Source organism: Talaromyces amestolkiae (genome assembly GCF_001896365.1).
Source record: "Talaromyces amestolkiae strain CIB chromosome Unknown scaffold9.1, whole genome shotgun sequence".
NCBI lineage: Eukaryota > Fungi > Ascomycota > Eurotiomycetes > Eurotiales > Trichocomaceae > Talaromyces > Talaromyces amestolkiae.
In genome coordinates this window covers 253251-274245 of record NW_024468045.1, presented here as the reverse complement: position 1 = coordinate 274245, position 20995 = coordinate 253251, and the positions used below count along the sequence as shown (strand labels likewise).

Below are 20995 nucleotides of genomic sequence, written 5' to 3'. Positions count from 1 at the left end.
TATCAATCGGCCTACAATAGGGGTGCGCCCGTGTCGCCTCGTCCGTCTTTGCGGATGGATGCAACTCCCACCACTACCCGCAATCGAAGCGATTCGGTGTCTGCTATTCTTCTTCAACAGCAAACTCATACTCCAGAACCGACTCAGAGAACTCCAATGATAAACACGGTTGCGATAGAAGCTCCGGCAACGGATCCCGCACTGCGTCCGAATCCTGGCATAGAAGAGTCCAATAGTCGTGGTCAACCAATTTTACAGCCATCGCGCGGCGTGTCCCCCGAAGCCAGAGAACCAAGAGAGATCGCAGGCCAATATTCCGGTCCAGCATCAGCGCATTCATTTCTGTACCGCGTAGTCGAGAAGTTCCACCAAAGCGAATATCGCACCACAAAAGCTCTCGCTTCAGGGGATTTGCCAGCTGACAAGTCGATTTTCACGTTTGGAGACGCGCATTTCTCCGATCTTGATGAATCGCAAGATTATTTCCCGGATCGGTCTATGACTCGGGAATGCGTGCGTCGTTACTTCGAGTTTGCGTCTCCGACGTACAGGATTTTGCATCAAGGTACGGTTGAGCAGTGGGTGGACAAGATATACCAACAGGCTCCTGTCTCCGAGACAGCAAAGGCAATTGTGTTAATGATATGTGCAACTTCATGTCTGTACCATGGGGAGTCTATCACGTATTGTTCAACGAACCATACAACGGCAGATCAGCAAGAATGGCGACGAAGCGAAGCCTTTTATACCATGGCACTACACATAGTGGACAATGAAATTGGGTCACCATCGCTACAGTCAATTCAAGTTCGTTTCCTTATGGTTCTTTATCTGCTCAGCTCGTCGCGGATGAACAAGGCTTGGTTTACATTTGGTACTATGGTGCAATTACTGATGACTCTGGGGCTACATCGACGCCGAAAACCGATCAGGACGCCTTCTTCGAGCGTGTCGAATGCGCAACGTGTTCAGCATGAATGCCAAAAGCGGATACTGTGGTGTTCGTTCACGCTGGATAAATATTTAAGTCTCATGCTCGGCAGACCGCGACTCTTGCAGGAGGACGATATTGATCAGGAATTTCCTTCGCCACTCAACGATGAAGATCTGGTCTGGAATGAAGATTACAAGTCGAAGCCGGCCAGAGATACAGTGATGTTTGCACCAGTTGCGCATGCGCGTTTGGCTCAGGTATTGGCTSGAGCCGCTAAAGAGCTATACCCAATTACCCCCATGTCGCATGCGAAACAAATGGAGACGATTCAGGACCTTACTTGTCAGATTTCTAACTGGCAGAAACAACTACCTCCCATATTCTCCGGTGAAATCAAACCGAGTAGCCTGGTTGCGATCTTTCGGAGACAGCTTACCGTGCTACGACTGGCATATTTCCATGCCGTGATGTTCGTGACAAGACCATTGTTGTTGAAGAATTACGCCAAGTACAATTTCCGTGACTACAACCGCCTCTATCGGCCACATATCGATGCTTGTATCACTGCGGCTCGTGATACTATGGAGTTAGTGCTGGAATTCGTTGACGAGAATCAATTGTTTACCGCATTCTGGTATACGCAATACATCACTTTCAATGCCTTGTCGATCATCTACTTGTATCTCCTACAAGTCAAAGGTAGTCGGATTCAGGCGTTCAATGCAAGCTTCGAATCATATGACGCAACCGGTACCAAGTCAAGCGAGTCTCATCTTCAAGAACTAGCAGAAACCACGTTTCATCATTTAGCTAGAGTCACTGTACAGAACGCGCCACATATGCGTTATGCTGCGATACTGGAAGGACTACGAACAGAAGTCAATAGCAGTAAGCTGACTCCGCGTCAAGCGCAGTTTCCGCAAGAGGGATCTGATGAATTGAATTGGAGTCGGTTTCTCGAGTCTCTGGGCCCTACAATGCAAAGAGATTATGCAGATACTGCTGGTGACGATCATGTTGAGCAAACTGAAGCAGCTATGCCGCATGAATTTGCGACGTATGAGCAGGCGTCACCGCTAAATTATCCGGGCGATGTTCCTGTTTATGACGTGTATGCAGCACAAGCACAACAGCCGGAATCGTTGGTGTCAGCTTATGATGATCTGGGTCTTGATTTCTGGTCACAGATGGACAGTCTGCCTATTTGTGAGTATTGCTTCATTATTTGGTCTATATGTCTGTCTAATAATGTCTATCACAGCTTATTCGAATATCCAAAATATGTGAAATCATCATAGTCCCACAAATATCCTCTATGGATCTTCCAAATTCTTGTTCCAGTGTCTCAAAGAATGGCTACGCCATTAGGTGGGCTTGCTACTCCACCAGGAACCTATAGTCACCATTAGTTAGCCACTACGTGGCTATAAGATGAAGATTTTACTCACCTTCAATGGCACACTACTAAAGAAGAACGACCACTTTCCTCTCTGCCGACACTCCTCACTCAACCGCTCCAAATCAAACAGCTCACCTATCGGCAGTCCCCAACCCGCCAGAAACCATTCATGCAGCCAAAAGTCCGTATTCTGGCAAGGCCATGCCTCGAAACTCGGCTGATCTCCTGCAACGGCTGCGAAACCTTGCTCCCATACCCATTCGAGTGTCTCCTCGGATGACTCGACGCCAATTGCGGCCGGATTTTTACTATCTGCTAATGCTTGTCGTACTTCTATTGTAAGCTGGTTGTATGCCTGTATCCAGCCTGTGCGAATGAAGAGGATGTCGCCGCGTTGTAGCGTCGTGCCCTGTGATGCTGCTATTTCTTTCAATTGGGAGACTGTGATGGAAGTTGTTGAGAAGCAGTCTGTGCTCATATTATGAGCTGTTGCCCATGCAGCATAGTCCAGCAATACACCTCTTCCCACAATGCCACCGTTTTCTACCCACGCTATCAATAACAAAAAAGCATGTCAGCTTCGACCATCCTTCCAATTCACAGGAACGACTCACCATGAATGCCATTAACCTTCGTCGCCAACAAATCCTCCAACGTATATCCATTATAATATAGCCTCTCCTTTTGATACCCATAATGCCTAAACCCATCCCACTGCGAACTTATCTGCGTATTCAGCACAAGAACATCATCATTCACAGACCTTGGCGCCTTGTTGACGATGGTCTGCTCGAATGGTTTGCGCCCGAAACAGGGTTGTTGGAGCATGCTGTCTAGAGACCAGTCGGTGGATATGCGGATGCCGTCGTGGATTTCGCGGATTGCGGACAAAGTGGTTTGGGGGTCGAGGAGGTTGAGGCGGCCGAGGTTGTCGTTGGGGCCGTAGAGACCCCAGGCATTGCCGTGTGGTCCGTCTGGACGTAGAGGGAGGGACGAGAAAGGGGGAGTTTGGCGCGTGGACATCTTTTTGGCTACGGTAGTTTCTTAGCTGTTTGAATGATATCCAATGTTTGGTGTTTTGGAGGTTTCACAGTTGGCGATGAGGTAGTGACTGCTCCAGGCGTGCAAGGGGCGACTGAAATCTAGCCTGGGATTATCTAACGGGAAATTATCCTGTCGAATGAATTGATTACTAGGCTAAATCTTGGTTTCAAGTGAGAGAATGATCACCACATCCGGGGTGCGTGGTATGTAGCTGTAGCTTTTTCCGCCGTAATAAAGTTTCCGCCTCGGATAGAAGTCCTTTTCCGCCATATGTCCCACCATGTCGATAGACGATAAAAATTGGGGAACCTTGCAATATTCCTTCTTTTAAGGACTCAAGACAAAAGTTTTTGTGAATTGGTTTGTATTTGCTCACTACACAAAATATCAGAACCTGGTAAATACCCTCGTTGATCGTTCCCAACCACATCGTTTCCACTATGGCCGCGACACTCCCCGAAACATTCACACTCAACACCGGCGCCAAAATTCCCGCCGTCGGCTTCGGAACATGGCAAGCAGCGCCCAAAGAAGTCGAACGAGCAGTCGAAATCGCGCTTCGAGAAGGCTACAAACATATTGACTGCGCAGCTATCTATCGCAACGAGACCGAGGTTGGTCAGGGAATCAAGAAGTCTGGAGTACCTCGTGAGGAAATTTTTATTACGAGCAAATTGTGGAATACAAAGCATCGCCCCGAGGATGTTGAGGCCGCGCTGGATAAGACGTTGAAAGATTTGGGCGTTGAGTATGTGGATTTGTATTTGATGCATTGGCCTGTGTGAGTATTGCTTCTTCGGAATTGAAATATCTTCCCTCACTAATAGTCTGGATTAGCGCTTTCAAACCTGGCGACAAATGGTTCCCCCTTGACGACGAGGGCGTCTTCCAACTCGACGACATAGATTTCGTCACCACTTACAAAGCTATGGAAAAACTCCTCGCAACAGGCAAAACTAAAGCCATCGGCGTCTCAAACTTCAATATCCGCCGGCTCAACGAGCTTCTTCCACAAGTCTCCGTCGTGCCAGCCGTCAATCAAATCGAGGCCCATCCCTACCTTACTCAAACGGATCTTTTCCAATACTGCAAGGAGAAGAATATTCTGATTGAGGCTTATTCGCCGCTTGGAAATAACCAAAACGGCGAGCCTAGGACCGTCGATGATCCACTTGTTCATGAGATTGGTGTTCGATTGGGTCTTGATCCTGGTGCAGTTTTGTACAGTTGGGGTGTCCAGCGTGGGACCGTGGTATTACCTAAGAGCGTGACGCCGTCACGCATTGCTTCAAATCTGCATGTCAAGGCACTTCCTGAGGATGCCATTGCGCAATTGGATGGTATGGAGAAGCACAAGAGGTTCAATTTCCCGGCGCACTGGGGATATGATATCTTCGATGAGGCTGGTGAGGAAGCTGTGAAAAAGGCTGCGCGCGATGCTGCGCCGACGAATAAGGTTAAATTTATCGTATAGATATTTTTTTTATTTGGTTATACGTTGCAGTTGATCGTGAAATGAGAGTTCAAGTCAAGCACTGCGCAATGATGGTTGCCTATTTTGGTTTAGCTTTAGGGCTTCTGTAACATCGTGTAGCCTCGGTCAGATAGTGGAATTATCTGTGGGAGGAATTCGAGACAATCATCAATACGTAGCGAACGATCACTCATAATGCTGAAAGAGTGGATTAACCAATGTACTCTATCTTCTCAGTAGTTTTGCCCAGATCGAGTACCAGGATTGCATGCGACTAGGTGCAAGAACACTTCGCTCCAATGACATCGGCAATGACAAGCTCGTTGGAAACCCAACTAAATACATGACTACAGATATTGGGCATTTTCCAAGCACAAAAACAAGAAATGGCAATTTAGAGTTTGAGTCGTAAAAACATCATGGCGGACTTCTTCATCACTGCTTTCTCCTTATCCGCTACTAAGTTTGCCCCCGCTCCATTTTCCGCTGTTAATCCGCCATTGGTCTCTTCGCCCCTCATTGCTCGTCGGAGATCTTGTATGAAATGATTAATCTTTGATGTTTCTCCAAGAACTCCGATTAAAAATTTGGAGTTGGTTATAATTATATTCGATTCGGTACTTTCTGTATCTTGTGTGCCATAAGTGAACATCAACAATGGCAACTGTGACGGCTCCCCTAGAATCGCTACGGCCGTTGGCTGTGCCGTCGCCCATGACGAGTATCGCAGAAGTCAAGCCAGTTACGATTAGCGCACAGGCTCCAAGCACTATTGATGAATTGATCAAGCTTTGTGCAAGCCAGCCAGAAGCTGACGAGCCTATTATCGCTTATCCAAATAATGACATCGATTACGTCTACTACACTCCGCGACAGGTATGTATATTCTCTACCAGTCCGCTCTTACCTATGACTAATTTCATGACTATTCTCTAGCTTAATGAACTAGTTGAGCAAGTCGCCATCCATTACTCGGCATTCATACCGCAACGAATAAAATCTTCTGATCAAGTGCAAGTTGTTGGCTTACTTGGCCCCTCGGACTTGGACTACCTCATCACTCTCCTGGCAGTGACTCGATTGGGACATACGGTGCTGTTCCTCTCCACGAGGATATCGGAAGATGCTGTTGTCAGCTTAGTTCAGGCAACCAAAGCCACCACATTATTATTCAATGAGAGTTATGAGACACTCGCAGCTGGTGTTCAGGAGCGTACCGGCGCATCCACAGGGCTTATACACTCTCCGACACACGATAAGTCAAGAATATCAGCTGAAAACCAAAGACTTCCACAACATCATCTAGACGGCGCAACAGAAAACAAACACGTCTGCTGGATCATTCATTCCAGCGGTTCCACCGGACACCCGAAACCCATATTTCAAACACACTCTGGAGCGCTCCGGAATTACGCCAACAATTTCGGTCTTCGCGGCTATATCACGCTGCCTCTCTACCACGCTCATGGCATCAGCTGCGTTTTCCGAGCAATACATTCACGCAAGATTATCTATATGTACTGTGCCAAAGTGCCCCTGACTGCTCACTATTTGCTCGCAACTTTACAAGCGCATCCCGAGATCCGGGTTCTCTATGCTGTGCCATATGCTCTGAAGCTGCTATCAGAAAGTCATGATGGCTTAGCCACCCTCAAGAGCCTTGACCTCGTCATGTTCGGTGGATCTGCCTGCCCCAAGCCTATCGGTGACAAATTGACGCAAAATGGAGTCTTACTCGTATCCCACTACGGAACTACCGAAACTGGCCAACTGATGACCTCCTTCCGTGACCGCTGTGATACCGCCTGGGATTACTTGCGTGCTGGACCCGAACTTCGCCCTTACCTCCGTATGGAGGAGAGAAGTCCCGGGATATATGAGCTGTGCGTTCTTCCCGGATGGCCATCGAAAGTTGCCAGTAACCGAGACGATGATTCGTATGCAACAAAGGATCTCTTCGAACCACATCCTACTATCCCCAATGCCTGGCGGTATTATGCTCGTTTGGATGATACGTTGGTTCTTGAAAATGGTGAAAAGGTCAACCCTTTGCTTATTGAGGATGTTGCTCGTGACAACCCCAATGTGGCCGATGTGGTCGCCTTTGGAGCCAACAAATCCTATGTCGGTGTATTCTTGGTTCCTGCCAAAATTTCCACTGTGAAAAGTGACAAAGAGCTGGTCGACTTGATTTGGCCAGCTATCGAAGCTTGTAATAAGAAAATGCCAGCATACGCCCGCGTGATGAAAGATATGATCAAAGTCTTGCCATCGACTGCACAGTATCGGACAACTGACAAGGGAACCGTGATTCGATCTGCATTCTATCGTGATTTTGCCGGTCAAATTGAGGATGCCTACCGTGATGACAGTATCAATGAAGCCCTCCCTGCTATAGAAGGACCGGAACTCCTGGCTCATCTACGCCAATTATTGGCAGAAGTCATAGTGAGCAATGGCGCCAGCGCTGATGTGAAAGATGATACAGACCTTTTCAGCTTGGGTATTGACAGCTTGCAATCTCTCAGATTGCGAATGTCAATCATGAAATCTATCAACCTGGCTGGTGCTTCGCCTCCTCAAAACTTCGTTTTCGAGAATCCGTCATTGCATGCCATGGCATCTGCATTGACTCGGCTGCGTCTTGGACAAGGGGCTGGAGTGCAACCGGATATTGAGACTCGTATGACTGCATTGATCGAAAAGTATGGTACATTTGATCAATCATCTATCATCTCCAAGAAGGGGGACAGTAGTATTATCGTCGAAACGAGTAAAGCTGTTCTTTTGACCGGAGCCACAGGATCTCTCGGCGCACACATTGTGTCCCAATTAGCATCATCCACGGAATGCAAAGCCGTGTACTGTCTGGTACGAGCAAAATCTAAGGAAGCAGCAGCTAAACGTGTAAGACAGTCGCTACAAGCTCGCAACTTATATCACAAAATCTCCGCTAGTATACAGAGGAAGATAGTTGCTTTACCCGCCGATACAACTGACCCTCAACTTGGATTGAGCGAGGAGACATATACGTTTCTGAAATCCCAGATCACCCATGTCATACATTGCGCGTGGTCAGTGAACTTCAATATGACTCTCGAGAGTTTTACGGACTGCATTGCCGGAACACGCCATCTTCTCGACTTTTGTCTACAGGCAGAACGACCAGATGGCGCAGCTTTTGCATTCTGCTCCTCAGTGAGCACAACGGCAAGGACACCAGGCAACTCAGTGCCTGAGGCGCTCCCTCAATCGTTGAGTTATGCGCAGAACATGGGCTACGCGCAATCTAAGCTCGTCACGGAGTATGTAGTGCGTCGTGCTGCTCAGAAGACTGGTTTGACAGCACGTGTTCTTCGCATTGGTCAGATCATTGCTGATACCAGATACGGTATCTGGAATGCATCCGAAGCTATCCCAATGATCTTTCAAACCGCAGAGACCATACATGCACTGCCCAAGTTGAATGAATTGGTCTCTTGGACGCCAGTTGATACCATCGCTTCTAGCGTAATTGACCTGACCGTGGCCCCGTCCGATAGTGCAGTTGAGGTCGTGAATGTCACAAATCCAACTCTTATCCACTGGACGAAGGATTTGCTACCCTTGCTTCACGAATCCGGTCTCACATTTGACGAATTGCCTGCTCGCGAATGGATTGGCAAACTTCGGCATTCGGAACAAGATCCCGTGGCTAACCCGCCTATAAAACTGCTCGAGTTCTTTGCTTCCAAATACGACAACGACAACGCACCAACTGGCAAGCGTGTATTTGAGACGGGTATTGCTCAAGCTCATGCGTCAAGTCTCCGTCAAGCAGGCGCTCTTAACAAGACTCTTGTTGAGCGTTTTGTTAATTACTTCCGCACTTCTTGCTGGTTGACTCCTCTTGCAGTTACAGAGAAGCAAGAGCGTCGCTCGATCATTTTCCTGACCGGGCCATGTGGCTCTGGTAAGAGCACCGTTGGTGTAAGCCTAGCCGAAAAGTTAGGACTACCACTCATCGAGGGCGATGACATTCACACCCGAACTGCTCGACAAAAGATGCATAACCTTCAGCCTCTTGATGACGCTGATCGATTCATATGGCTCGCTCATATCCGTGGTGCAGTAGCAGACAGAATCGCGTCATCTAGTGCTCCGGGAGCTATTGTGACATGCTCTGCACTTCGATCTACATACCGTGATGAATTGCGCAAGCTGTCGGAGCTCTTTAAAGAGGATGTCGAAGTAATTGTCCGGTTCATCTTCCTAGATACGGGTGACGACTCAGATTCTCTAGAGCAACGCCTACACATGCGTCAGGGTCATTATATGAAACCCGATATGGTAAAGTCGCAGATTGAAATTTTGGAGCGGCCCACAGAGTCAGAGACCGATATTATCCCTGTTAATGCTAAGCAGAGCAAGGAGGCCGTTTTGAGAGAGGCTGAGGAAATTGTTAGAGAGATTCTAGAATAGAGTCCTTGAGACGTGTATTTGGGAGATATTTCACTGTTAAATAGACTTTCATGTCACTAGGAAGGCTTTTCAATAATAGATTCGTAGCTATTTGTTAATGTTCATACTTACAAATCAACAATACCGTCAATTTTTTCACATTACTAAAATTTTAAGGGTTGTAATAATGTAGTAGGTAACTTTTTACAGAAACAATCGTGTAAACCTCTCACGATTCTAGTCCTACAACATACAGGACAACACGGAAGACGCTTCCAGGGCTGTACAGGAGTTGCACCTCCTCGAAGTAACTCAAACATTTGAAATCCTAGGGGTCTGTCATGACTAGAACTTTTGGAAAGCTAGTTTGCGCAGAAAGGGCTTGATTGATAGTGTCATGTTATCTAGATGAGAATGTAGACAGTAAATGGCTCACTCTTTTACAGCAACAACAACTAAGATAAGACATCGGAAAAGCACGATATTACACAGTCGTTCCCAGTCTGACTCCAAATCTCACTGTAGAGCTAATAGTAGTAACGGAAATAAGGATTTTCACGATCAGTTTGATCACTGAAACCAGCCGCAATCCGATCAGTCTCATCCTGTCCCAAACCCGTGTCTAGGGCTTCTTCCTTTTTCTTATTGAGATAAACCATGTATGCCGCAAATGCCAGCATTAAGACGATTTCGGCACAATACGCGACGAGCATAGCAATGATACCGGATGCGTATTCGGGGGCTTCGCTGGGTTTGAAGGCAAAGGGGCCAACGATGTTTCCGGCGCAGTACGAGACGAAGAATACGGCGTTGACTATGGAGCGTTTGGTTGAGCCGGCAGTGTTTGCTGTAATCAGGGACATGATCATTGAGAATGATGCTGTGTATGTGCTTGTTAGCTGTGAAATCTGGTTAGCCAGGGGTTTGAAGTATGATAGAGACAACAGATGTACCCAGTAACAAGCAAGTAAAGCCCCTTTTGAGCTCCGAGAAATTGTATGAATGCCCACGGTTCCAGCCAGCGAAGGGAGTACATAGAGACATGCAACAATGCATCGCTTCTGGCCGGGAAGCCAACGTTGGAGATACATGGCTGACAGATTTGAAAACACAATGATAAACCCGTACGGAATTTGAAGTAGAGTCGTCTCGAGACTAGAAAAGCCGAAGCCCTTGATGATCAATGAGCCGAAATTGCTTGCGGCACCATTAACTACTTGACTAGCAACGCCCAAGAGGAAGAAGATCCAAGTCTTGGGATCCGTCATTGCCTCGATGATCTGGTAGCGCTTGACTTTCGAGTTTTTGATGCCTGTCTGATTGTCTCGTAGTCGCTCAATAGCCAATTTCTTTTCGTCCGCTGAAAGCCATGAACTATGACGGGTGAGTGGTGGTTAGCTTGACATTTACAAGTAATCACTTGAGTTTTGGAGAACTCACGCAGCTGTGGCATTCTCCGCAAAAGTGAAGAACATAATCAAGCCCCATAATGAGGAAATAGCACCAATGATGATGAACTGATACCGCCATGGCTCCCCCAGGGCACCGTGGATGTGTCCGATCAAGTAACAAAGCAGACCACCAAAAGCATTAGCAAGTCCCAAAAACGTGGACCAGTATCCAATGCGAATCGGCTGCTCTTCAATACGATACCACATGGCAGTAATGAGTAAATAAGCCGGTGTCGAGCAAGACTCCAAGGCACCCATGACGAAGCGAAGAGCGGCAAATGATGAAAAGTTTTCGCATCCTCCAAGAGCCATTGTGATTCCTCCCCAGATGAAAAGATTCGCGGATAACCATTTCGTTACTGACAGCTTCTGCATAGCAAAGCTTGTTGGGTATTCGAACTGTGTCCGTTTTGTCAGTGTTCTCCTTCTTCAAGGAGCGTGAACACGAAACATACCGCCAAGTAGCCGAAGTAGAAGATACTTCCTATTTTCGAAATAGTCAAGTCAGTGAAAAGCCTGCAGAGTCTGATAGACGACTCACCGAGCCAGCTGTATTGCGACCCCTGGAGGTGCAAATCAGTCTGTAAACCAAACACAGCCGCATAACCTAAAGTAGCCTTATCGATGTAGGTCACAAGGTAGGTCACACATATGAAAGGGACGACAAATGTGTCAATCTTTCGAATGAGCTTTCTCTCAGCAACAGGGTCAATGACCGAAGCAAGGTCCTCCTTTCTGGAGAACACTGCCAGTCCGACATCACCCCTTTCAGCGTCTTGGCTGGTCAAGACTACCTCAAGATGCGAATTCTCTGATTTAGACTTGTCGATCTCCATTGTGGTTCCGATGTGTAATAGTAACCCGTGATAATATCATTTCCTTCCTAATGCAACTTGACTTGGAAGGGCAGACGGGTCTCTTTAACCCTCGGGTCATCAAATAGAGTTGGAGATTCTGGAGACAGCGGATAACGGGCGGAAACATGGCGGAAAAGGAGCGGATACGCATTTCCCCACGGGGTTTCCCCATCTTCGTGTTTGTCCATCAGGCCTGGTCATGAAATATATTGGCCTTGGTAGTGCGAGTCCGTGCAAGGCGACGTATGGTATAAAAGAGGAAGATCGTTGCTTACTTGATCGAATATGTAGTAACAAGTGGTTTGGAATTCTGTGTTCTTACTAGCTTTGTGATAACCTTTAGTCTCTTCTCTTCCTTGGGCAGTCAGCTTGTCCTTGAAAATTACCGAATATGGATATGGATGAGAAGAAATATTCAAGCAGCATTCACGTTGAGACCCCGGGGGTGCAACAAGCTGTGTGCTTCGAAAACCTTTCCGTTGCTGAGACAAGTCAACTAGAGAAAAAATGTATGAGCAGACTTCAGGATCCTGTCCCATTATAAGCTAAGTGATTAACACTAATAGTCTGTCGCAGTGGTCCGAAAGATTGATCTCCATCTGATTTCTGCGCTTTTTTTGCTCTTCATTTTCAACATCCTTGATCGCTCCAACATTGCAAATGCACGACTCGGCGGTATGCAGACCGATTTGGGGTTGAACGACACTCAATATCAGACTACAGTGGCAATCATGGTACGTTTGTTTTATTTTATATCCATGGATGCCAACTATGGGTCTACCTATAGGAAACTCTACTGACAAATATTTCAACAGTTTGTCGGTTACTTGGTGGGCCAAATCCCTAGTAACATTATCCTCACTAGAGTGAGACCATCTCGTTACATTCCGGCCGCCATCTTCGTATGGGGTGCTATTTCGACATGCACTGCTGCCGTTCATAACTTCACTGGTATCATGTTGGTCCGAGTGCTTTTGGGCTTTGCAGAATCTCCGTTCTTTTCTGGTGCCCTGTATGTTCACTAGCCATATCGTGACAGAAGCAAAATGCTAACGGGTAGAAAAGATTGTTGATTAGCTCTTGGTACAAGCCATCCGAGATTGCACCGAGGGTTGCGATCATGTACTGTGGCAACAGTATCGCCAATGGCTTCGGTGGTATTCTTGCAGCAGGTGTATTGAGCGGTCTCGATGGAGCTCATGGTCTTGCTGGTTGGCGGTGTGTCCTATTCATCATTTGCGGCTTCAGACACTCACTGACTTGAATAGCTGGCTGTACATCATCGAAGGAGCCGGTACTATGGTCGCCGGTGTTCTTGCTATTTGGCTTCTTCCAGACTTCCCACGCTCTGGCAAGCGAACATGGTTGACAGATCAAGAACAACGATTTGCCGAATGGCGTCTTGCTCGCGATGCCAACGATGAAATTGACGAGAATGGGTCTATCAAAGAGGCTCTTAAAGATGCATTCACGGACCCAAAGGCATGGGCATTGGTTTTGATTCAGATATGCCAGTTGTCATCTCAGACATGGACATACTTTTTTCCTGTGAGTGGTGCCAAATCCCAATCTAGCACTAACTATACATGCTTGACGGAGAATCGATGAGCTGACTCAATCAACTAGACAATCGTCAAAACGCTCGGCTTCAGTACTATTGTGACCCTCCTCATCACTGCCCCAGTATACATTTTTGGCTTTTGCACTTCGCTTGGAAACTCTCTAATCGCGAGTCGCACAAATTACCGATTCCCCCTAATTGTTTGGCCACTATTGATCGACATTGTAGGCAATGTCATGGTCATATCAAGCCACAGTACTGCCGTCCGGTATACAGGGATGTATCTGATGTGCGCCGGATCATACTCGGCGTTCAATGTGGTCCAAGCCTGGATTGCAAGCACGATCCCTCGTACCAGAACAAAGCGAGCCATTGTATATGCATTGGTGAATGTGTGCGGCAACTCGTCTAATATCTATGGCTCTTACTTCTTCCCCAGTCGGGATGCACCTATGTTCCGGCCTGGAGGTATTATCTTGTCCTCCTTTGCTGCGGGGGGTATGGTTTTTGCTACGCTGTTAGGATTGTACCTGATACGTCTGAATGCCAAGGCAGCCAAAGAAGAGGAGCGGGATGGCGTACTCAGATATAGATATCTCTGGTAGGTGTAAACCTCCAATGTCATGTGCTGGTACACATAGACATATAAGTTCGAGGAATCTATTATATCTTTTCTTTACTGAGTCACTGTTGAAGTGGAATGATCTACACAATAAAGTCTGTCACGTTACTAAGTTAGGTAGGCAGAGTATATTATATAAGTCAAGTTTGCGCTAATATCTGGGGATCTTATATCCAGGGTTAAATGTCTATGCCAACAATTATATAACCCCTCATTAGCCCGTAAGTCCGCGCATTCACCTTCTATTACGTAGTATGCCACCGAGCAATGCTCTCCGACTAGCACCAGACAAGCTCGCCAAACTTCTCCAGAAACAGTGTTCGTTGTCATCAAAGTAGGTATGAAGCTTTCAACTGGTAACTCCACTACATGGGTTTGACATATTGAAGTATAGGCCACGTACGTCACAATCAAAACTTCCCAACGTACCTTTATTACCGACCCTGAGGGATGGCTGGGCCAGAGCTTATACTTCGACAAACTCTTTTCTGGAAATTGGGGCGACAAACAGGAGGATGGCTCATACTTCATTGAAAGTGACGCCCAGATCTTTGAACACATCCTTCGGTATCTCCGTACTGGAGTTCTTCCGGTTTTCTATGATAGGCTGATGGGTCACGATTTCCGACTGTACCAAGCTTTACTCGAGGAATCAAGATATTTCGCGATTGACAGGCTACAAAAGTGGTTATGCGAGAGAAAATATCTGGACGCTGTTAAGATCCATTACTTGGCTACCGAGACTCGAGATCGTGATCGTGCAAAATATAGAAGACACACCAGGTCATGGCCCGATGGTCGCACATATATGGTAGATGATCACTTTGTTGATATTGAGTCAAGCAGCAATGTTGAGGTTACGATGGTCCCAATAACACAACAGAGGAACTCATTTTATTGCCCTAACGCAAAGCATGGCAAGAGTAGCGAAGAATACTGTAGGAGCTGCATTGGTCAGGCAAGGGATAATGGAATCCTTAGCCTTGGTGGATGGAGAACGGAGGACGATCTTATGTGGTGTGTCATGCAAAAGGAAGTCTTTTTCGATCACGATCTCTGTGTGAACGCATTTACAGAGGATGATTAGATTTAATACATCGACTACGCAGTACGACATATTGACAGGTCACGATGTTCTCGATCTAGGGGGCGCTGCCTATCCCGAAGTTAGACTGGCACAAGAGACGGGATATCGATTTGGAGCCCGAATTCCTAATCTCTATTCGTCTGGTTTGCACGACTAGATTGACTGTCTTTTGATTTATGTTTCTAATAATGAGTTTGGCCTTTCGGAGACTCAACGCTCACCTTGGGCCTTCTATAAGATTAGTGTATGGCATGATATTCATAAGGTTTTCTTTTCACTGTTATCAAGAGACCATGCGTTAAGTACTACATTTGTTTGCAAATTCGAAGTACAGCATAAGTTGAACTGTTGGTCATGCAAAGGGCGGTGCCATCCTATAGGATAAAGCTCCATGAGGTTCTAGTGACTAGTAATCTAGAAGGAAGCAACAGACAGGACTCGTAAATGACAAGATACCCAAGTCCAGACGCCCATACGAGCGTAGTAAATCTGTGAATGTGCAATACATTAGGAAGAACATGACTATGAGCTAGGGTGGTTCCGGATGTAGCCCCATATGGACTAGGAAATCATTATCGCCGTTTCAGATGAAAGAGAAAAGAGTGTTACTTATTACTCTGAAGGTGCAAAATACTGTTCTAGCTGCGATGCGCTGAAGAATTCGAAGAAACTTACGGCATATCCGTAGATGTCTACGACTCGCACTTTCGCGAAGTACCGAAGAACATCATTCAAGTCTTGAACCAACGAGGCGATTTTTATTTTCTTCGTGCTTACACCAGGAGCTCGCATCACCTGACGGAGATTGCTGATATGAGGACACTTTGTGATGAAATCATGGGCTTGTGGATAGCCCATAACGGTGCGACCGATGAAGAAATCATTGCCAAAATCTGTAGAGTCAACGAGCTACAAAACCTGTGGGAAGAGGGGGAGTCAAGTGACGAACTATGCAACATCTAAGTTACCTGCTTATAATGTACATACATATCCCGTCCGCTGTATCTGAAGAACGGGCAGCGCTTGGACGAACTCATTTTCTACAGGTCGATAATATCTTGATCTATGACGCACGACAAAGTTACAGGTAATGTGTGTAGGTAACCAAATACAGCAAATGAACTAGAATCCGTTTAGTATTAACCAGAGAATAAGAAGATCGAATGCTCAACAAATAGTTTATATTAAATAGAGTTGATGAATTGTTGAGGGTATTTTCAGCACCAAATTTGACATTGAGATATCTCTGATAGATGGATGTCTTAGGTGCTATGTGGTGCGGCAGACATATTTCTTCGTGCCATCATCAAGCGTAATACTCCTCCAAAGTGCCAAAAGGCTAGCAATATCTCCTCTATCTAGCCAGTTACGACTTTCCTTTGGAGGAGCGAAAACACAAGTGCAAAAGAAAATATACACTCCAGAAACACGTCGATCGATTTCGCTAGATAATTCTGCCCTTATTTCGTGACTGTCTTAGGGGCATCAATAGAACGAACAGAGATTGACCACTTATCACGGTTAGAAATTCCTGAATGAATGAATGAAAGGAGAATTGGTTTACTGTTAATAACTCGTGACACGTAAGTGAACATGGACCGTTACATTGGCTGATGAATTGATTAGGTAGCTACTTGATTGCCCTTACAGGAAAGGACCATGTTTCCTAGCGCTATATGGTGTCGATTTAAAGGTCGATATCTCAATAGTTCTGTATGTTTCGTATAGTGTCTAAGATGTTGACTACGATCGGACCCCACTAAAGATGATTTTTAATATAGCGATAGCGTAACTTAATCTACTACTGATGTGACACACACCACCGAGCGACGCAGCCTGAGTTCCCATACCTAAAAAGGTCACAATCACGCTTTCCCACTAATTCCTATAAATTAGCCATATATCAGCCTGAGCAGGTATTTCAATATGGTAAGTTCGAACTGACATCTACCCATGGAACAGAATTAGCAGCAACTTGTGTTCTCACAAGCTTAATTTACACAAATAATACCCAGCTTCTGACTTCATCATGTCCTCGGGAAATAAAGACGATAACTTCGACGTAATAATCATCGGCGGCGGAACTGCAGGTAGCGTCCTGGCAGCGCGCCTCTCCTCCACCCCGACCCTTAACATCCTCGTCCTCGAAGCAGGTGAAAACCGCAACTTAGATCCCAAAGTAAGCACCCCAGGTCTTTCTGGCACGTTGCTTGGAGACCAGAATTACGATTGGGGTTTCCGGACTGTGTCGGAACAGGGGTTGAATGGCAGAGTCATTCTGCAGCCACGTGGCAAGTTGTGGGGTGGTAGTAGTGCGATTAATTCACATGCCTTGGTTTATCCATCAAGGAGATATCATGATGCGTGGGGAAGTTTGGTGGGTGCTGGGAACAGTTGGGACTGGGAAGGCGTTGGGAAGTATTACAGGAGGTTTCAGAAGTTACAAGCGCCCAGCGAGGAGGTAAAGCGGGAGCTAGGCATTGGAGATTTTGCGATGGAAGGTGAAGGTAGTGCTTGCAAGCATGACGAGTACGAGGAAAGAGTTCAAGCCTCCTACCCCGTTACGGTACATCCGATGCAGAAAGCCTGGGCAGATGCGATCCAAGATCTAGGGTACAGTTCGTCAAAGAATCCAGTCGACGGAGATGTTCTTGGAGGGTCCACGACGACAAATGTTATTGACTCTTCCAAAGGAGAAAGGAGTCATGCTGGGGTCGCATTTCTGGAGCCATCAACGGAACGATACAATCTTGTTGTCAGAAGTAATGTGCTGGTGAATAAGATCATCTTTGGAGAGGAGAAGAGGGACGGTAATCTCGTTGCAAAGGGTGTTCTTTACAGCCAAAAAGATGGGAGAACTATGACTGCCTACGCGAAGCGAGAAATCGTGCTATGTGCTGGAACGTTTGGATCACCAAAGGTACTAGAGCTATCCGGTATTGGGCAACGTGAAAAACTCGCTGCTGCAGGTATTAAATGTCTTCGTGAACTCGAAGGGGTGGGCGGTGAGGATGACTGCTGGATAAGTTGAGTTTGTCTGATGCTCATGTGGTGAAATAGAAAACCTCCAAGACCATCTGAACTTTGGCCCTTCTGTTGAAGTACTCGACAGTATTGAGACATCAGACGTCGCTGCCCGTGATCCCACAGTAGCCGAAGCCGCCAAAAAGCTGTACGAAGCCAAGCACGAAGGCCGGCTAGCACAAGGGGCTGCATATAGTTTCTCCTMCCTGCCACTAAAAGCCTTCAACTCCGAAAATGAAGAACGCGAATTGACAGCTCTTGTTAACAAGACCCTCGAGAAGACCTCATTCACAGTCGACAAAGGATTAAAGGCTCAGTACGATATCATCCAGCGCCTAATCCTTGATCCAGAACAAGCCTCCGCAACATGGGTCATGACACGCAAGCAACGATACACTCCGAGCATTACACCCGCACCAGGAAACTACATGACTTTGTTAGCTATGCTCTCCTACCCCTTCTCACGTGGAAGCTCCCACATCACATCTGTCGACCCCAGCGCGTATCCTGAAATCAAATTCAACTACCTTAAACATCCCCTAGATGCCGAAATCTTATCTCGCCACATAATCCAAATTGGTCAAATGCTGGAACAGCCCAAAGTGTCTGCACTTCTCAAACCAGATGGCAATACCTTACCGAGTGGATTTTCTCGCCATACCAAAAGCGTGGAGGAAGTGACCCGCTTTATCCGCCAATTCGGAGCGACAAATTACCATCCTGTGGGAACTTGCGCTATGCTGCGTGAGGATCTTAATGGGGTCGTTGGCGAGGATCTGGTTGTGTATGGGACGGCGAATTTGAGGGTTTGTGATGCGAGTGTCATCCCAATTGAGCCTCGTGGGAATATCTTGAGTACCGTCTACGCGACAGCAGAGAAGGGAGCGGATATTTTAAAGAGACAGCTTGGACTAATAGGTACAGATTTTAAAATTAAATAGAGCCAGATCGAATCTCGACAAGTTTTTAACCATTAAGATTCATTTACTCTCGGTTCTCTTCCTCCTGCGGATTCCCATTTTACCGGTGAATCAGGTTATATGCTCATTTTTAGGCAGATCTTGATTTCTTCAACATTCGCAACGAGTGCCGCAAGGACTGAGCTCCATTCCCGCGTAACGATGCCTTACCGTTCTCTAAGGAATTTCACACCTCCTTTAACCGCTTTATTCACCTCCTTTTTCCTAAACTGCATTAATGTTCTCATCAGTTTTCCACCTTTAATTCACCGAGCTAACCGCCACAAAACGCTCTTTATTCTACCCAGTGCGCAAATAACACCGATGAAAAAGACTCATAAAAACAGAATCCATTTCTTCAACAATTACTAGGCAATTGTGGATTACTTATACAGCCTGCAAGGAATCCAACTTACTATATCGGCTGGAGTATATGGGTCGTGCTGGAAACTCCTACTTTGGTATACAGGATATATTATCTAAAAATTAACAAATATTACTGTCGGACCGTCGATATTAATACTGATATCCGAACCTGGCATCTAGCAACCATTAGATAAAGGCCTGGAATAATGAGTCGTTCCTGACTTCATACGTAGTAATGATTTGAATCATGATTATGAAGCCATATCTGACAGGGTTATTAGCTAATGGTTGTTGCAATTCATAATTAGATTTCACATCTTTTCCCGAATGAATAGACTGCACTATCGAATCACCAGCCATAACCCGGAGGCAATAGTAGTTAAAAGCAGAAATCCCGAAAGGTGACTTTTCGTTGAGTCACTTTTGGTGTATCCAATGTTCGCCGGATTATTGTTGTAGCCAACAGTACGTAGCCAGGTCGGTGTACTAGTATCATTCTGTAGGATATCTGAATGATACTCATCGATGACAGCTGACAAAACCAATCTAAATTCTCCAACGTACAATCTGTCCTCATATGTCAGGCTACCCTCGGCATATCCCTGCAAAGTAAGTTTTGCGGTCCAGCCGTCAAATTCTAAATTGATGGTTGGTTGCGTGAAATTGTCGCTCTGAAAAGGGCCACTGTAGATACGAAATCCCCAAGTGGAACCGTAAGCGCAAGATGTAAAGGTTTTGGCAGAGAAGCCTTTCGAGTCCTGATAGCCTTCTGTTACGGTACCGGACAGATTGTATGGTGAGCTTGTAGTATTGCTGAGGGACCAATTCCAGTTGTTTGTGGCGTTTCCGGTATCATATTGGTAGAAAGGGCTAAGCGACGGCGTTTAATTCATCATTTCTTCAAAGCTTGATTTCTGTATATGCATGACTCACTCGGAAGAAAACAAATAGAAGTCTAAACCAGAGTTGTAGACAATGGCCGAGTTTAGGGATCCTGTGAAGTTGAAATCCAGAGGCCAGAGCGTTAGAAACGCGTTGATCGGATCATCAGCTGAGTTGAAAGGACCGGGCTTCGTGAGCCCTAGTCTTGCAGTGTAGTATGTGGTGAGTGCTGGACAATTAATCTGGATTGAACTTGATACATTATACGGTTCGAAGTCGACTTGTGCGGTAGCATTGTAATACCTGTTGTTGTGATCAGTCTCGTCTCTTCTAGTCGGGCTTCAGAGGACTTACGATCCAATCCATGTATACAGACTAATTAGACTTGCGCTGATGTTACTGGGTCGATAGTAGAGAGAGGCATCGTAACTTGAGTCGGCTTTTACCGTAGTGGCAGCATTGAAGAGAAGCAAGCTCAAGGCCTTGGGGAAAGAACGCATCTTTGCCCAAATCCAAGAAGTGCATCATTTTACATCTTCAAGTCTAGCACGGCGTTGCAGCTCCTATAAATATAGTCTTGTAATTTGGTGGCGTTGCAGACTTGATTTAGTGAAAATGCGGCACAGTCAATGGGATGAATGTGGTGTTGGTAACTCCGTAATGTACGTCTGCGACTCGACCGGAGGACCCTTATTCGTGGCTGCTAAGCCTTGTCCTAGGCTACATAGCGCAATCTGTGGACAACAAGAGGACTCAAATCATTATCGCGTACACTCCCCACTAACCCCTATGGTCCTAGACTCTTGAATAGTGTGCATTCGTTAGCGCTTAGCGAGAATAGGCCTCGTTCTAGTTCAATGTACCTGAACGCTGTTAATCCTTATGGTAGAAAAGC

At 46.3% G+C, this 20995-nt stretch overlaps 8 protein-coding genes across 8 annotated transcripts; 5 read left to right on the top strand and 3 right to left on the bottom strand.

Moving 5' to 3' along the window:
- Window positions 1-54: 54 nt before the first annotated feature.
- BHQ10_005136 (uncharacterized protein) lies at window positions 55-2221 on the top strand (the record flags this gene model as incomplete). The annotated part of the gene is made up of 2 exons (XM_040877579.1): window positions 55-2140; window positions 2196-2221. The coding sequence occupies 2 exons, from the start codon at window positions 55-57 to the stop codon at window positions 2219-2221; spliced, it is 2112 nt and encodes a 703-aa protein (XP_040733640.1).
- A 58-nt stretch (window positions 2222-2279) lies between these two features.
- On the bottom strand, window positions 2280-3356 carry BHQ10_005135 (uncharacterized protein; the record flags this gene model as incomplete). The annotated part of the gene is made up of 3 exons (XM_040877578.1): window positions 2280-2327; window positions 2383-2885; window positions 2948-3356. The coding sequence occupies 3 exons, from the start codon at window positions 3354-3356 to the stop codon at window positions 2280-2282; spliced, it is 960 nt and encodes a 319-aa protein (XP_040733639.1).
- A 461-nt stretch (window positions 3357-3817) lies between these two features.
- Window positions 3818-4851, top strand: BHQ10_005134 (uncharacterized protein; the record flags this gene model as incomplete). Its single annotated transcript, XM_040877577.1, has 2 exons — window positions 3818-4158; window positions 4215-4851. 2 exons carry the CDS (start codon window positions 3818-3820, stop codon window positions 4849-4851), a joined length of 978 nt encoding a protein of 325 aa, XP_040733638.1.
- A 657-nt stretch (window positions 4852-5508) lies between these two features.
- On the top strand, window positions 5509-9312 carry BHQ10_005133 (uncharacterized protein; the record flags this gene model as incomplete). The annotated part of the gene is made up of 2 exons (XM_040877576.1): window positions 5509-5727; window positions 5788-9312. The coding sequence occupies 2 exons, from the start codon at window positions 5509-5511 to the stop codon at window positions 9310-9312; spliced, it is 3744 nt and encodes a 1247-aa protein (XP_040733637.1).
- A 506-nt stretch (window positions 9313-9818) lies between these two features.
- Window positions 9819-11578, bottom strand: BHQ10_005132 (uncharacterized protein; the record flags this gene model as incomplete). Its single annotated transcript, XM_040877575.1, has 5 exons — window positions 9819-10190; window positions 10245-10665; window positions 10732-11141; window positions 11198-11226; window positions 11284-11578. 5 exons carry the CDS (start codon window positions 11576-11578, stop codon window positions 9819-9821), a joined length of 1527 nt encoding a protein of 508 aa, XP_040733636.1.
- Window positions 11579-11990: 412 nt separating this feature from the next.
- Window positions 11991-13765, top strand: BHQ10_005131 (uncharacterized protein; the record flags this gene model as incomplete). Its single annotated transcript, XM_040877574.1, has 6 exons — window positions 11991-12108; window positions 12176-12333; window positions 12415-12611; window positions 12665-12817; window positions 12868-13147; window positions 13226-13765. 6 exons carry the CDS (start codon window positions 11991-11993, stop codon window positions 13763-13765), a joined length of 1446 nt encoding a protein of 481 aa, XP_040733635.1.
- Window positions 13766-16898: 3133 nt separating this feature from the next.
- On the top strand, window positions 16899-18834 carry BHQ10_005130 (uncharacterized protein; the record flags this gene model as incomplete). Its single annotated transcript, XM_040877573.1, has 2 exons — window positions 16899-17874; window positions 17930-18834. The coding sequence occupies 2 exons, from the start codon at window positions 16899-16901 to the stop codon at window positions 18832-18834; spliced, it is 1881 nt and encodes a 626-aa protein (XP_040733634.1).
- Window positions 18835-19559: 725 nt separating this feature from the next.
- On the bottom strand, window positions 19560-20600 carry BHQ10_005129 (uncharacterized protein; the record flags this gene model as incomplete). Its single annotated transcript, XM_040877571.1, has 3 exons — window positions 19560-20088; window positions 20152-20403; window positions 20455-20600. The coding sequence occupies 3 exons, from the start codon at window positions 20598-20600 to the stop codon at window positions 19560-19562; spliced, it is 927 nt and encodes a 308-aa protein (XP_040733633.1).
- Between the last annotated feature and the right edge of the window lie 395 nt (window positions 20601-20995).